This window comes from Brachionichthys hirsutus, chromosome 20, assembly GCF_040956055.1.
Source record: "Brachionichthys hirsutus isolate HB-005 chromosome 20, CSIRO-AGI_Bhir_v1, whole genome shotgun sequence".
In the NCBI taxonomy this organism is placed as follows: domain Eukaryota; kingdom Metazoa; phylum Chordata; class Actinopteri; order Lophiiformes; family Brachionichthyidae; genus Brachionichthys; species Brachionichthys hirsutus.
The window spans coordinates 7,479,738-7,496,676 of record NC_090916.1 but is presented as its reverse complement, the minus strand read 5'-3'; the positions used below and the strand labels follow the sequence as shown (position 1 = coordinate 7,496,676).

At 44.4% G+C, this 16,939-nt stretch overlaps 1 protein-coding gene across 1 annotated transcript in view; it reads right to left on the bottom strand.

Annotated features, from left to right (window-relative positions):
• The window catches only part of fam184ab (family with sequence similarity 184 member Ab), a 50,821-nt gene that overhangs the window by 22,886 nt on the left and 10,996 nt on the right, over window positions 1-16,939 (bottom strand). The window contains exons 2-6 of the mRNA XM_068753752.1: window positions 3,929-4,048; window positions 3,321-3,479; window positions 2,301-2,540; window positions 2,011-2,094; window positions 1,344-1,595 (exon numbers count right to left, since the gene is read on the bottom strand). Of these exons, the coding sequence (XP_068609853.1) occupies window positions 1,344-1,595; window positions 2,011-2,094; window positions 2,301-2,540; window positions 3,321-3,479; window positions 3,929-4,048 (855 nt within the window). The remainder of the gene's footprint in view (window positions 1-1,343; window positions 1,596-2,010; window positions 2,095-2,300; window positions 2,541-3,320; window positions 3,480-3,928; window positions 4,049-16,939) is intronic.

The following is a 16,939-nucleotide window of genomic DNA, read 5'->3' as shown; positions in this document are numbered from 1 at the left end:
TGTCACTAACTACAACTAAGGTCATATTTAAGCACTAAATCAAAAACACACATCCTCACAGAAACAAACCCTCGTTTCAGTCCTTGAACGGAGGTGATTTATTGTTTTATATCAAAGAATATCCCAACCTTTGCAGTGACAGCAACAATTTAATGTAGCTGGGAGGCAATTTGTAATTTTTTGGCATGCATGTTCCTCCAGAAGCTCGTGAACAGCCAGCCATTAATTACATCTGTCTCAGTTTCTCCAAGCGATCATCTGCTTGCATTTCTCTGGAGATTTGTATACTAAATCATGAACTAAAGGAGCATGACAGAGAGCAACGAAGCTAAAAAACAGAAGCATCTTAACTCCACCCAGAAGTGCTTCTGACTGTTGTTTAATCATTAATGCACAGATATTTTGTGCATCTTGTCTTTTGGATTGGACTTTCAAGGTTCCTCGTCTTTTCTTGGTTTTGCACCATCTCTCATTGGTTTGGTATGTTTAGGTGCCGTTCTTTATATATTTCAAGTTAAAACTTTATTGCATATTGACGTACTCGCAGAAGCATCTTGAAAACTTGGAAAGGAAGGTGTTATATAAAAAAAATAAATGTATTAGATTTTGGCTCACAGCAGGAGCAGATTAAAGGATATGTTCATTGACTGAGGCTGTTATTAGGAGAACGTTATTATATTACCTGAGCAACAATGCAATCTATCAGCTACGCACTGCAAAAAGACTTAAAAAAAAAAAAAAGAACAAGATCAGAATCAAGATGAAATCTAGAGGAGCTTTTAAGTCAAGCTGGTTTGGAGACGTCTAATCCGGGTCACAGTTAAATGCTCTGATAACAAATGATGACTGCTGGCCTTGCTCATGTTCTTAGCGAGTCTGAGAAGAAAAGAGTCGTCCTGTCTTCTGTACAATCAGTAAAAACTTCCACACAAACAGAGCATATCGGAACAACAACACAGACCTACTTAACCATTTCCCCTCAGCGGTGGAGGTAATCATGTGAGTATACGACAAACGACGCAAGACCTCAGGAACCAGAAATGCTGTGTTCTCTTCCCAAGTAGATCTTTTTTGAAATTCTACTTCTGCCCTACAAAATCATACAAACATCACTGAAATGGTAACACACTTAATCGGCTGTTGAATTAGTAAAACAAAAAATGTCTGGATCATGGAAAATGTGAGAAATAAAATGTATATCTGTTAATTACTTCATATGGAAATAAACCATTAAAACGCCATCAGAAAATGGTCATTGATAGAATTAATTCGTTCCGGTTTCAACATCAGCGACACAAACGCATGCCGCCTTTGGAGCATCCAAATCAGCTGTTTGGACTTACCCTGACGGCGCTCTCAGAGGCGTTGAGCGACGAGTGAAGCTTGTAGGACTTCTCCCGGTTCTCTCGAGCTTCATCCGACACCCTGGCCAACTCGGCCCTCAGTTTTCCGAGGGTTTTCTGGAGCGCGGCCTCCTGAGTCTGAAATTCCCGTCGCAGCTCGGCCTCGGTACGTTTCCAGGCCAGAAGGTTGTCGGCAGTGAGCTGCTGGGTTCTCTTCATGGCTTCCAGCTCGCGTTCATAAAAGGCCTGAGCCTGAAAACAGATTGATGCGTCTTTAACTTCAGCCAAACACATATATGGAAGCATAGAAGTTTAAGTGAGAAGACTGTAACATGGAAATAATGTTTTATCGTACTCCTTTACTGACGGAGAATTGGAAATGATTTTCGATGGCTTGAAAAGCTTTCTCATTAATATATAATCTCATGCTAAATTAATGAAAGTAAGCAAAAGCTGAAGCCAAAAGGACTTGGCTGTCAGCGCTCATGGATGCTTTCTTAAATTGAAATTAATTGCTTCTAGCTACAGCACGTCATTTCCCTTCAACTGTGGAGGAATGAAATAAATTCCTCCATCAATGCAGAAATGTTTTGAAATAAATCAACGGACATTTGCTGAAGTTAATCATCGGACGCTGAGTAACACAGATTCAGAGACACGACTGCACCTTGCTGAGTTTGGCCTCATACTCCTCCACCAGTCTCTTCTTGTCCTTTTTGAGCTCCTCCACCCGCTCCGTCAGAGATTCCACCTGCAATGGATGCACAGGATGAGGAGGAGGAGTTCGACATCCACACGAGGATGTCCCTGCGATACAGCGTTGGGCGACAGATTCGTTGGGTTCGTTGTTGGACACAAATGGTTAATAACAGAAAGTCGCTGTTGCCCCATTTTCTCCCTACTGTGATTGATGTTTTCCCGGGCTTCAGCGAGCTGCTCCACTTTCCCACTAGTTACCTCGGCTTTGTGGAGCTGTCCCAGTTTCTCCTGGTCTTTGCTGTAGTTTGCGTTCTGGCTCTGGTGGCTGCGGAGGAGCTCCTGGATCTCCTGTCTGTGCTGGGCCTTCAGCTCCTCCAGGGCGGCCCTCTTTTCCTGCTCAAACTGGTTCTGCGCCTGGCCGAACGTACGCAGCTTCTCCTCAAAGGACCGCCTCATCTCTTCCACCTCCCTCGACATGGACACAACGCGCTGCGTGTGCTGCCAAGGAATGCAGGAATGAGAAACCGAGCCGACGGGAGGATTGATAATCTGGGTTTGTGGGCTGCTCACACCAATGGGTAAATATTTTTAAAAAATCCAAAGAGGGTGATGCTTCAGCTTGGTCTAAATCGGATCTAAATTAACATTGAAAACAAGCAGAAGCCCAAATATTATTAAAAGAAAATACATAAAAATCAAATAGCATTAATTTAGCATTTTTATAGCATCAAGCAGCGACATATTGATCCGGGTATTCTCCACCAGCGACGTAAAGGTCTCGTGAAGGAGGTGAAGCTGGTGGCAAACACCTCTCCCAGATGACAAAATCCCATCTTCCATTTAAAGCAGCGCCACCGTCTGAAGCCGGCATTTCATTTCCCCCCAGCAGCAGATAATTACACAATCAGTGACTTGCACGAACGTCTAAATGCAATTTGTACCTGAACACAAGCTGTGCAGCGCGGCGTTCCCAACCGGCTCTGAAATAAAACGCTGTGGAAATGTTCCGATACAGGAATTAATCTATTAGTGAATGGGAATAATAAAGTCAAAGGCAGCGTCAGAGTGATTGATGGCTAAAGCTGTTCAGTGTTTTCTTTCTCACATCGAGGCCATCAGTCTTGCGACAGCACCGATACAAAGACGCCTTTTCATTACGCTCCATTTGTTCCTTCCTACAAAGTCCTTTCACCGCTGTCTGCAAATCTAGATAGTATAACGCCACCGATGCACAAAGCGGCCGTAACACACACACACACACACATACACCCTGCCTACCTGAGCCTCGGTGCAAAGCTGCATGTCCTCCACCCTCTGACGGTAGCTCTCGAACTCGGCCAGGGCCTGTCTCTTCATCCTCTCATGGAGCTCCATGGACTCCTCCAGAGACTGGATCCGCCTCTTCAGGTCCATCTCATCGCTGATCTTACTCTTGTACTGGTGCAAGCATCAAGTTCAAGTTAAACCTTTAAACCATAATATTCAACAAAATTCACAAGTGCAAAGATTTGCCTGAAAAGAGTAAACAAACAGCCGGGATTCTGTCTTTGATTAAAAGTTTTCATTCAGTGGTTTGGCTGATGCGCATCTGATTGCCATTTAGTTAATTATGAAATAAAAAAGATATAATTAAATGAGAATAAATGGGTCCATTCACTTCAGTTCATTTCATTATGTTTCAGTCAAGGCCCAACAGTAACCCCCCCCTGGCAGATTGTAAATGCTGCATGTTTTATTATGATTTCATTCAACGGGTTAACAAATCCCACCTTAACTTTATTTTCACTAGTTGCACAAAGTTTTTTTTTTATTCGACCTCCAGTTGCATTTTGCAAACTGTTCACTTTAGTCTTAAATAGTCTTAAAAGTAGGATGTCAGAATAAACCTGTAAAATCTTCTCTCGCGTCTCAGAAAGAATCTGCTGCACCTCCTCCTCGTGGGCCTCCTTCAGAGTGGCGATGGCTGCCTCGTGCTCGTCGTTTTTTGTGTTCAGTGCATAGATGACCTGTAGAAAGACAAAAAAACAAACAAAAAAAACACATCGGCTGGAAGACTTTAATAGTAATCCGGCAGACGGCCAACTTTCAACTTTGTTAAAGTGGATCCTAGAGGTGACAGGAAGATTAACAGTAAAGGAATGCAGGGTTAATAAAGAAGCTCTATATCTTCTCATATCGCATTAATAATTCATGTCTTCATTTAAAAGCAGGGCTACGATAAAAATAAAAAAAAAGGAATGCCAAAAACACTTCTAAAGCGATTTAATGAACAGATGCAAGTTACGATTCCAGTTTCATTTTTAAAAGCAAGCCAGTGCTTTCCCAATATTTAGGCAGGCCTGAAAAACATTTGTCACACTTACGATAAATCACTTATTGCAGCCTTTTTTTCTCATCTGCTTAGAGAGCAAATGAAACAAAGACATAATGCAGGCAGAAGATGTGCTGCCTGGCTCTACAGCATCACAAACGAGCACAGATGTGTAACGGTATAGGTGGTGTGCAGCCTCAAACAGCGTGGAGTGCATTGTGTTTGGGGCATTAGCCCACAAGCATCAGTGGGGCCCAAACTGGCAACCGCTGGAGCTAAAAATAAAGGCAGCAAACTGTTGTGCATGAGATTGACCTTTAAATCCATCCCAAAAATACATGCAGCCATCCAGAGAGCCGTTAATCTGACCGCGCCGCCATTCCCGCTCACAGCAAAGAGAGAGCGAGCGAGAAAACAGAGACGGCTTTATAGTTCAACACCAAAAAATAAACACGAGACCATCCCGAGCTTCCCGCTCTGCCGTGAGAAACAAAGCGCCGCGCCGCCTGTCTGAAAAACCAAGTCAATAATTCAGCGCGCCGAGCAGTGGGACGGTGCTGAACAGCCTTTGTTGACTTTGTTTACTGCAGACCAAAGTCCGTCAACAAATTAAAAAAAAGGGATAGTGGAGAAAAGATGAGGGAGGGGGAAAAAGTGAAGAGCAAAAGCTCCCTTTGAAACAAAGTCATGCACTTTTTATGACTTGATGAACGATAAAAGGATTTAGTTTGACACACACACACACACACACACACCACATTAAACACTCAAACGTCACCACTCTCACCTACCACCGTTCCAATGCCAATGCTAACTGATGTTTAGCTGGCGTGTTGTGCTGCATGCCAGCTTTCATGTGCACTAATTGAATTAACGTCTAACTAAACCAGACGGAGGCGGGATTTGAAAGGAGTTTGCTGATTGGACGATAGCGTTTTGGCAGAAGAAAGTTAACCTTCAGAAATACTTATGAATGAAACCATTACACTTTCTGAATATGACAACGCCTGGAATAAACCAAGTGGCAATCCATTCCAAGTCGTGTTACAGAAGAGGTCAGAGAACAGTCATTATTATTCAGAATATCGATACGTTTCACCCAGTGTGCCCCCCCCCCCCCCCCCAGTGTTGGACCGATGCACTCGTCCATCCCAAGCAATGCTAATCAAGTCGAGCACAATCCAGTTATTTATTAACTACAAGCTAAATGGATCTCTCAGGTCATCTCCCTTTCTAAAGACTTTCACGATCCTTAATACGCCATGACACGTGCAGGACTGGAGACATACCGCAGGGAGCCAATCAAGCTGAGAGGATTCCGCCTGTTCCAAAATAAAACATCTCATCTTCCTCCTCACCTCTAAATTATTGAGTCACTTCTTCTGTCTCACCAGCTCGGGGGGGGGGGGGGGGGGGGGATTTAGGCTTTAATGCTAAAAAAAACAAACAAAGCTCTACAGGAATGAATGTATTTTACAGTAGTGCGTATTGGGAATAAAGCATATACTGTATACTCATCCCTGGACTTTGGGGGTAATTCAATATTCACAACCCTCTCATTCATGCAAGGCTTCCTCCCAGGCTCAAGCAGGACGCATCCTTAAACAAGCCCTTCCTTGAGGCGGTTTGTCAGGGTGTTATTAGGTTACCTCACAAATATAGAGTTCAGCTGCCATCAACTCCAGCTCTATGGATCATCTAGTATTTATTACAAACCGCAAGTCGACGTGTCGATGTTTGTTTGTTCACTTTTTTTTTATGGCCTGATGTTTCACTGGAGATAACCGTATTCTTGTGTTACAGACCTTTTTCTTTGTTTTTCTCTTCAGGAAAGCAGGACAAGCTGTAAATGCATCATAATGTATCAACGTGGAGCTAATATTTCATCTCCTTTTATGTTTGGCGAATTCGATTGTTACCACCGCCAAGGAGGTTATGGTCTGTCTGTCCGTCTGGTAGCAAGATAACTCAAAATGTCGTTGTTGTTGATTTACACTGCCCGTGTGGGCGGTGTAAATCCAATTAGGAGGGGAATGAGCTGCTTGGTGGAGGTCTGCGCTCTCCGAGTGCTTTTCTATTTGCATCTGTTAGCGGCCCAACTCGATTGTCTGCTATAAATGTACCCGCAACCAAACGTTACCCTGCAGAAGAATAGGAGAACGGTGGGCTTTAAGTGTTTATTTAGCTGTGGATAGATTCCTGCAGCAATATCTGCTGCAAATTAAAGAGGCAAGAACCTTTACAAGTGGCTCCCGTTGACCTTCTTGAGCATCGATCTCACCCTATTTCTAAGGCCGAGCTCCCAACGCTGCACCGAGGAAACTCATTCTGACTGCTTTTATTTGGGGCGCTCATTATTTCAACCACTACCCAGAGGCCATCACGACAGGTGCGACAAAGACTTCAGCTCACGCTCCACCATAATGATCTGCATTGCTTCTGAAGTCGCACAAATCTGCATCTCACACTCTATTTCACCCCCCCTCGTGAACAAGAACCAAAAGGTGTTCTCAGCGCCGCCCCGCAGCAATCCATTTCTGTCGGAGGCGCCGACTCCCATCCTCCCAGTCGGGCCCGCTTGCTGAAGGTCACGAGCTAATGAAGCAAACAGAACACCATTTTCAAAAAGCAGAAATGCAATTTTGAAGCTCCCCATTGTGGACAATCTCGGCCTTGAGAGCCTGAGAAAACGCATGATTGTTACAGAACCGGAGAAAAAGGTGACCTTTAACAGCCCAACCGGAAAAATGTTTGACTTTGTACTGAAGCAAAAGATTATTTATACCGTCATGTCCCGATCCCAAGCAGCGATATATATATATATTTATCTATCATTCCATTCCATTCCATCTTCTAACTGCTTATTCCGCTATCGGGTCGCGGGCCAAGCTGGAGCCAATCCCAGCAGTCAATGGGCGAGAGGCGGGGGACACCCTGGACAAGCCGCCAGTTCATCGCAGGGCAACACAGAGACGGACAACCAGCCACACACACACTCACACCTACGGGCAATTTAGCGTCACCAATCAGCCTAGGCTGCGTGTCTTTGGTGGTGGGAGGAAGCCGGAGAACCCGGAGAGAACCCACGCAGACACGGGGAGAACATGCAAACTCCTCACAGAATGGCCACAAGCCGGAGACGAACCCGCGACCATCTCGCTGTGAGGCAACAGTGCTTACCACTGCGCCACCGAGCCGCCCTTTATCTATCATATTCCTTCCTATTACGACAGTGACAGTGGGGCAGTGGTTGAGAGGGTCGTCCTATGACCGGGAGGTTGGCGGTTCGATCCCCGGCTCAGGCGCATGTGTACACTGTCGTTGTGTCCTTAGGCAAGACACTTCACCCGCATTGCCCGGGCGCATGCGCACGCTGCGACCAGCAGCAGTTCAAACTGCTGTAAGCCAAATTGCCCTCCAAGGGACAGATTAATAAAGTATTGTATTGTATTAATGTTTGACACAGCAGCCGAGTCTCTTCGGAATCAGGCTCATCTCCAGTCGATCGGTTCGTGCCCTTCCAAGAGTTTGCATTAATGACAGCGATGCCAGCAGATCAATAAGGTGACGGCAGAGGAAAGCCAAAATCCCTGTCTGTCAGTCAGGATAAAGTCACAGCTGAGGAACGGAGACTTTCACCCGGCGCGTTGATCAAATACAACTCGAGACGTCAAGCACTGTAAAAGCTGAAATTCTGCTCACAATTTTCACTCTTTATTGTACTTAACAAGGTTTGTGTCGCTCTCGATATTCACTGTTGGGCTCGATAAGGAAGGTGTTTCTGCAGCGCTCAGAAACACTGGAAATCTTAAGAACCGATTCGTCTTACCTTCATATTGTCTAAACCGACGATAATCTGTGAACCCAGAAATCAACATCTGGATCCTTTCACCAATAGCGCCGCAAGGAAGGTAAGAAATTGGGTAAGAAACGGAGAAGGTTCTGTAATGATTCAAGCAGAGAGCAGATACGTGGCTCCGCTTCTTGCACATTGGAGGCTCACACATCTCCGAAGCCAGGGAAACTGGCTCCATATTCCTCCATGTCTCCCTGAGGGTAAATTGTTGCAGGCCCGTTTACTCAAACAATGGAATATTTGGTCCTTTAAATGAACACACACCTCAGGCCCGAGTCCCACGCTGCAGCCGTGGGTCTGCAGAGCAAAGTCAATACAAAGAACGTCAATAAACCGCTAAATTATTGCAATGAATTTCCGATAACCAGCAGTACCCTGTGCTTCCGGAAAATTCTAAACATCCATCATTTAAAATAAAAATAACAAACGGAATGAAATCTGGTGTTTCTGCATGATGCAGAAGCCTCCAAGCTGTCAGGATGAAAGTGACCAATCAGAAGTCCATTAACAAAGATTATCTTTGGCCTCTGCAGCACAGGAGGATGTGAACTAAACAGCCTAAATAAGATGACATTAGAATGGTTTTGCATACGAGGCTAAAGCAGGTGCCAAACTGTGTCCCTCTGGACTCTTCACAAAACTTCAAAGGGAGACATGAGAGATGAAAAGATGCTGCTTCATCCTCACAGGATCGGACGACTGTGAGCGAACCGAACAGACTCATCCCAATCTCACGCAGCAGCAGCCTCGTCTCTCGGCTCGGGCCTCTCGTCTGCTGATGAGACTTTGATGATAATGACTATGTCTAATGATTTCACCACCTTAACACTAACCACCACCCCCCCTGTGTGGAGAGAGCTTCGTCACGTGTTTGCACATCATCGGGGGGAGGGAAAGTGTAATGAAAACCGTAGTAAGATTGAAGATAACTCCCGTGTATTTCTCAGTATGACAGTGTGATTCCAGCAGCATCTAAACACCTTATTATAGGTTGCAGGACTGCAAACGCTGCAGCAGTGATGCTCAAAGATAAATAGCAGGAAGGTGTTTCCTCCTCTCTGGATAAAACAGATGAGACGGGCTTATATCGCCGCACCCTTTGTTCTCGTTCGTGTTGCTTATGCAGCCATATATTGTCCCGATGTCTTTATTTTGGGTACAATGTTTCCACGAGGTTAAGTAAAGTGTGCACAATAAGAACAGCTTATAACAACCGTGCTGGCCGCATAGCCAAAACGGCACAGTTAATATTAAGTACGGACGCCAAGATAAGGAGCAATGCAAATGTGAACAAAACCGAATAGTCTGTTATAAAAAATGGAGTTACAAAAAAAATATGGGCTTGAGTTTTACTGTTTGTGTTTGAAAGTACAGATTTGAAGCATAAACCCTGGCAGACATGAACGATTGTTTCCGAACCCGGGAATCAATTCTTTCACACTTGGGGATAACATTTTATCCATATGGAAGAAGGGAAATAGGGCGACCAATCATTTAATGGCCGTAACACCCGCTGATGTGTCGCGCTGCCAAAAGACGCCTACCCCCCCCCCCCCTCTAAGAGAAGAGGCCGTCACCAGGGTCGACCTGGTCAAGATCCGGCTCAGCTATTAATGCAATCAGAGCTGCTGCACACAGGAAGCCCGATTTTCCCCAACTGGAACTCGTTTTCTCACCGCTTTAATCCTTGATTCTGCCATTGGTGCTAAAGATACAAATGCAGAAGAGTGGGACTCCTTACCTCAGGATTAAGATCTCTTTTCTTTTATGTGATACTAATCCTGACAAGAAGGGAAAAGACTGGGAAATGATTCTGGACTGATTTGGTGGAATAACTCATAACCACGGTGCACAAATCTCCTACATCCATTTCCCCAATACAAAGGCACAGCATCACCATGGCGATTAGTGTCAGTGACCCAAAGGACAACGGTATCACTTACTGGACTAATTTGTTGTCCTACATACGTGGTTACCTCTAGAAGTGGCTGCTGTTACGAGACTAACGATGACATTAAATGACCTGTATGTTTGGTGCAGACTCACCAAACGCAGATTTACCAGAGCGTAACGGCAGTTTAATCGATTAACTGGCCAATCATGCGCCTCCTCGGGGACACAGGATGTCAGATATATGGAGGAGAGAGTGCAAACTGGTTTTCACGCGTGACTTAATGGTGCCGAGCGGACATTGAAGGCCATAGAAACACGGGCTGTCTGCGTGGAGCAGGTTACAGATTCTGTTCTTTTTTTATTGCATTTTAGTTCTGTCAGAATATGATAATTAGCGTAGCGTCTCCTGTGTCATACAAACCAAATATCATTTGTACGTAACATTCTTGCGTCATGCAGGTAATATTTATCAAGGGAATAAACGTTAAAACTATTCATATCCGTGCGCACACCTTTCCCTGCGACTATCTCAAACCGTCACAGTTCTAAATAAATTACATTTGCAAGCCGGGGCGCACCATCTCATTTCCACAGCCGCATATTATGCATTTATTGCGTGTGAATTTAGCGAGGCAAAGAGAGCGATAGGAGACTTAATTGCTTTAATTATAATGTGTGTGCCTGTGATCTGCTAAACTGTAAGGTGCACCTTAATCCTCCGGTTAATTACGGAACGCCATGCGGCGGCGGTGTAAGCGGTGCTGCAGCTGAGCTGATGAGTACAACACAAAGTTTATTACTAATTAAATGCAGGAGCTGTGATTTGTGGAAGCTTGTTGTTGTTGTTGTTGTTTTTTATTGCATCAACGGCATGTTTTAAATCAAGAATTGTGGGAAAACAAGGTCATGACTCGCTTGTTAGAAACTGTTCTGTCAGCTAGGAGGGGGGGTGCAGAAAGCCAAACGAAGCGAGGCTTGATGCCGACTGTACATGTTCGCTGGTCTGTTTTCAGGACAGCTTTTAATGCAAACGCCTCACAGAGCTCCCGAGCAACCGCTGAATAAATCAAGAGGTCAGATCCTGAACGCTTCCATTTAGATACGCAGGTCGGAGGACTCTAACAACAGAAGAGGAAAACAACTCATTAGTGAGTGAAAAGGAAAAATGACCGTCATAAAAATGTGTCACATTATTTCATTGTTCTTCGTTCCAATAAAGAATAAATAAATGCTTCATTATTGTTAAATTAAGTAATTTATATTACTTACAGAAATGCTTTTGTTTTGAAATGGAAATCCGCTGTTCCAGTAGTGATTTATTTTCCTTGAGCTCTACATACGTGAGAGAAAAGAGCAACACGACGAGGTCTGCATGCAAACGGTTAACGATGCATTCGGGAAATAATTCATGCAAATAGAAAAACATCCAAGAAATGAAACACAAATTACATTTTTTAATTCATGCATCATCCTTGCCTCTCTCTTTGCTTTGTGTTTTCTCTTTGTTCCCTGCCTCTCTCTGCTTGTGTGTCGGTGGGCGTGGCCTCTGCTTTCACACCTGCAGCCAATCACCAATCAAGCCAACCATTCAGTGCAGGTGTTTCAGGCAACCTTTAGCCTGCATCATAGATCACTATAATTAAATAAATGGCACAAAACAATGACAAATATTTATGATAAGATTCTAGATCCAACTCTAAAACGTATTTCTTTTAGCTCACAATCAGCCGACCAGGAAGCAATAATACTGGACTCTGATTGGATATTTAACTGGTTGCTCTGACCAATGTGGCCAATGACAGAAGAGATGTTTCTCGCTGATCAATAAGCATTATCGGGAGTCTTTAGCTCCCTGTAACATGAACTCAAAAAGAGACAGCAAAAAAAAAGATTATTTTATCATGCACAAATCAAACCATATATAAATGCAGCAATAACATGGACGCTAAAGAATTGAGACACACACGAGTGCCACTATTCTGGCTGTATTTGAGGGAGAATAATGATCTTTTTCCTCGACCTTGAGAAAAACGTCGCAAGCTCGATGTAAACAGCCAATAAAGCATGAATATAAATATTCACATAAATATTCATCGCTGGCTTTCAGACAGCGACTCTGAGAGGTTTCCAACTCCAAGCTGCAACAACTGAGCTGTTAAAAATAATAGAAATGCACAGAAATGCTTTGGCCTCTTCAGGTTTTCGACATTCATCACGCCGCCGCGTCTGCGCGTGTCCTTCCAGTAGATGCAGCTTAACGGCCTGCAGCCAGAAACAGTTTGCCAGGAGCGACTAGATGATTCCGACTTTCTCCCGTTGTCTATCTGTCGGATCTGCTCCCGACTCAGAGTTCATTTACAATTTGAGAAGCCAAGGCGGAAGGAAGTGCTCAGTTTTGACGAGTTGCAAAGGACTGTTGAGTAAAATGGATCCAAGGACACCCTCGATCAGGCCCGATCGGAAAGATGGATGAATACAGAGATGAGGAGGCTGCATCTCTCTGGTGTCATTTCTTATGAGATTTAATAACAGACGCTTTCTCTTCCCATCGCTCAGAGTAGGATACGAGGGAGGAGAAGATTAAAAAACCCGAGTCTATCATTTATCCTTCTGTCTGTCTGCTGCTCAGTCCCAACAGGCTCTGAGGAAACACGGTGATCCTATTTAGGTTTGGGAATGTGCATCAGTGAGTTTCATTCAGCGGGAGATATGTGTGAATTATAGACAACACAGCCCTGTGCCGGACAGACGGCGTAAATCCCTCGCTAAGGCGGCGTGACCGACGGCTAAATTGTGGATTGTTGGAACCGTGCTGAGGCTTTGATGGCCTGCACAGAACGGGCGTGGCACGTTGAAGAAACAGTTTTGATGTTTGTAAATCGGGTTTAATGGAAATTGTTTCACGTTCAGGCGACTGAAGGCGCTAACCACGACGCCGCGGGCGCCTTCGAAGAAGGAACGTACCTCGAACCGCCTGTGACATCCCAGCGGATGTAATTCAATTCTCTAAATGTTTATTTCCAGATCAATCAATCTTTCCTGAGACTTTAAATCTAAGGGACGTGTGTGTGTGTGTGTGTGTGTGTGATATATTTTCCATGTCATTTCATCTTAGGTGTTAAAGGATAAATTTAAAAAAGCCCTTCATCCTGTGCGGTTTAATCATTTAGGTGTAAAGAGGAGGAAGAAGCAGGATTAATCTGAGGCCGACGTGTGTGTGTGTGTGTGTGCGTGCGTGTGTGTGTGTGCTTCTATCACTAGCTTGATCTGATAAAATGCCGACACAGGAGTGGAAAGCCACTAGAACTCAGATGAATTCAGTGAATCCAGTGTTTCCTCCACGCCACACGCTAATTTTCCTTTTTTTTTTTAAAAAGCAGCAGCTTGGTGACCTCGCCGGCTCCTCCTCTTCCTCCTCTTCCTCCTCTCGGCTCGATACGGAACGAGTAACAGCCTCTGCTGCTCCATCGCTGCCGTAAAGGCGCTGAATGAGGCGTGATCTCTCGCATTTAATGCGTCCCGGCAGGAGGGGAAAAGCACTTTTAGCTGGAGCCCTCCTGTTTGTCGTGGGCAGCACCTCCTCAGCACCTCCTCAGAACCTCCTCAGCACCTCCTCAGCACCTCCTCAGCGCCTCTCTGAGAATGATCAGGTGGGAAATGGGGAAAACGCCAGGCTAAGAGGATACGGATGAGACAGCCCGGAATGCTTTTGACTGATTTATGATCTGGCCTCCCCTCATCAGGCTCAAACTGACGAAGCATTTCGACAGAAACCAAATTATTAAGGAGCAGGGGGGGGGGGGTCTAGCCTCTGTGCAATTATACATTCCTGCCAAGGTGCCGTGTACCGCTCCGTATTTGGCACAAAGATCAATCGCATGGATTAACCCTGGGATTTTGGGAGATTTCTCACAAAGATTACTTTCGTGTTTGGGAACAAAGACAATTAAATATCGCAAAACTGCATTATATCAGGAAATGCAAATGATAAATTCATGATGAGGTCGTTCTTTTTTGTTTTGTTGTTGTTGTTTACAAGGATAGGAAACATCCAGAACTAGGATCCAGCCCTGCAGGTTTGAAAACACACTGCCATGTTATTCCAGTTTTCCCGTAATCCTATACACGGAACGGTATTTCTTTCACTTTGTGGTTCCAATTTTAATTCATCAAGACATTTTCCTGCTCTTCTTCTGACAAGAAATTTAGCGACAGAGACAGCAACACGACAGCAGCCTTGTTGTTCTCCGAGGCGTAAGGCGTGTTTTCAAAATAAAACAACCTTTCGGGAATCGTTAACGATGCGCTGCGACAAGTTGACTACATAAGTGGTTAAATGACAACACGTGTTTTTTTTTTGCCACATATAATGAATATCCTGTCAGGGTTCTAAACGTTTCTGAAACAGCAGCATTCACACCAATTTCATTTTACACAATAAAGGCGCTTTGTTTGTCAACACTCTGTTTGTAGATTATTCTACAGTTTGAGCAATTGACGCAGACTAAATTATGTAAATAGGATAAAGGATGTATTATGTAAATGTGTTCGTGTTAACAGGCACACTTCAGCCTTTTTAGTTTCATGCGCTCCACAACAGAACGAAGGATCCTTCCAAACAAAAATGTCCTCCCTTATTTGAAATGTTAACTTTTGTTCAACTGAGGGAGGGAAAAAATAATTCTCCCTGTCAAACATCCCGGGCACCCAATTTCTCATCTTTCCAATTGGAGCTATTTCAATTCATTTTTATTTCTAGAGCGCCAGAGCACAACAAAAGGTTATCTCAGGTCAGGTGTAGCGGGGAAAGACAGAACCCAACACAAGAGCAGGCACTTTGGCGACGGAGGCAAAGAAAAATGTCCCGTTAACAGGCAGAAACCTTGGACAGAACCCAAGGCTCATAGTGGGCAGCCATCTGTCTGGATCGGTTGGGTTGAGAAAGATAGAGAGACAATGACAGAGAGACAGCGGCAGGTAGGAGAGTCAAAATTAAAGAGAGGGAGTGATAGAGAGAACAGGAGCGGAGATGAGAATTAGGAATAGCTCCAAACGGGTGCAAATTCTCATGTCGTACCCCATAAATGCGTCCAACCTGTCTTGTGTTCCAACAGGACGCCCCATCGGCGCAAAATAGTCGAGAAGAAGGTTTTAGATTTAGAAAGTCAGGCATCCTTGAAATCTGGAATGAGTCATCAGCAAACTGCTCCCACGGATGTGCTCAAAGGTAAGAGAGAATAAAAAGAAGAGCTGGAGGCTTTTATTTAAGATACTCTTTCATGCTTCGGTGTTAAAGTTTTGAACGACCGGGTCTCCTCTGCAGACGCAGAACACAAACCGGGCAAATGGTGGTCTCGTTAGTGAATATGTTACAGCACGCTCCTCGCTGTTGTGATAAAACGGAGAATGTTCATTAAGCAGCTTTAAGTGCACTGGATCCATACCATAAATAAATAAATAAAATCTCATTATGAGGCTGAATGAAAATGTGCAGCGCTGAGTCAGGCTTGTCTGTCCGTTGCACACAGCCTGCTGAAATATGGCTTTTATTTCACTGTGAATTGTTAAACTAACCTTCAGAGATTAGAGGATAAATGGGGGAATTACTTTAAGGCTGTATAAAGTAGAGATTTGCTCGTTGGTCTTACGGTCGAGCACCTTGTTTAACATGGAACCTTTTTTTTTTATTGCCACAAATGTGCTGACTAATGCAGCTTCTGAATGGAGTTAGTCCTCAAAATCGAAGCATCCGATTCACCGAGGAAACCACGGAGTACCGTATATGAATAGATGATGAGGATGCACATCCTCCATGTCAAAAAGCAGAGGGGGATGCGTTCCATTTTGTTTCATCAATTGTGTAATTGCACCCACAGGGCCCCTGCTGTGGTGGAACGGCCGTGATGACATCATTACTCTGAGTAAGTATACAACCTAGCCTCTTCCTAGCATTCGGATGTGTGCCGGAATTTCTAATCAGAACTTTGATTTATTACTGGAATATGATTTCATGATGGCCGATCCGCATCCATTTTTCATCTCGATGCCTTAAATCCATTTGAATGATTCTGCATCCACCTCAGCTACATGTTGGGCTGCTGATCCATATCTCTACTCCTCCCTGTTGCTGCATATCGAATGAGTCTCCAGAAAGTGGATCATAATCTGTATCCGTGGATTAAATTCTGCAGTAAAACCAGGCAGGCCAAAGCCGCTCCGGTTGAAAGCTTTATTATATATGCATGCATATCTGTCTAATGTATTTCAGTTAACCTTCCAACACAGGTCACAATCTGTCCAACGTGGATCTATGATTGGGCAACTGTGAACACGATGCAAAATTAATGTTAGAGAAAGTGGGCAGAAGCCCCGAATCTGTATAATTCCCCCCTCAACCCAAAGCCACAGTTCCGCAACATTTCATTAAGTTCCTGTTAAGCTTTGAGATATTCTGCTATTCAAACAAACCAACAGACGGCTGGGAAGATAAAACGGTGATGAAAACACAACCTCCTCTGCTGGAGTTATAATAAAGGCTGCAAAGGCAAGCTCAATTTATAATACTTAGCCGGAACATTTCCTCTTTGCGGCCACGGTCTGGTGCGTTTCTCTTTGTTCAGCCGGTTCATAACGGCAAATGAATTTAACATCCTGTCGGAGCCCTTCGCGCCGGGAGAAGCGCACGGCCGTGGTCCTCGTAGGTCACGGTGACATCGCATCACACGGATCAGGGCTTCGGTTTAACGGCTTCAGACTGAAGGGGGTTAAAGGTGAAACTGAGTGGGCCAACACCTAACAGCATGCATATGCATCGTTAAATGGAGGCTGTTTCAGCGT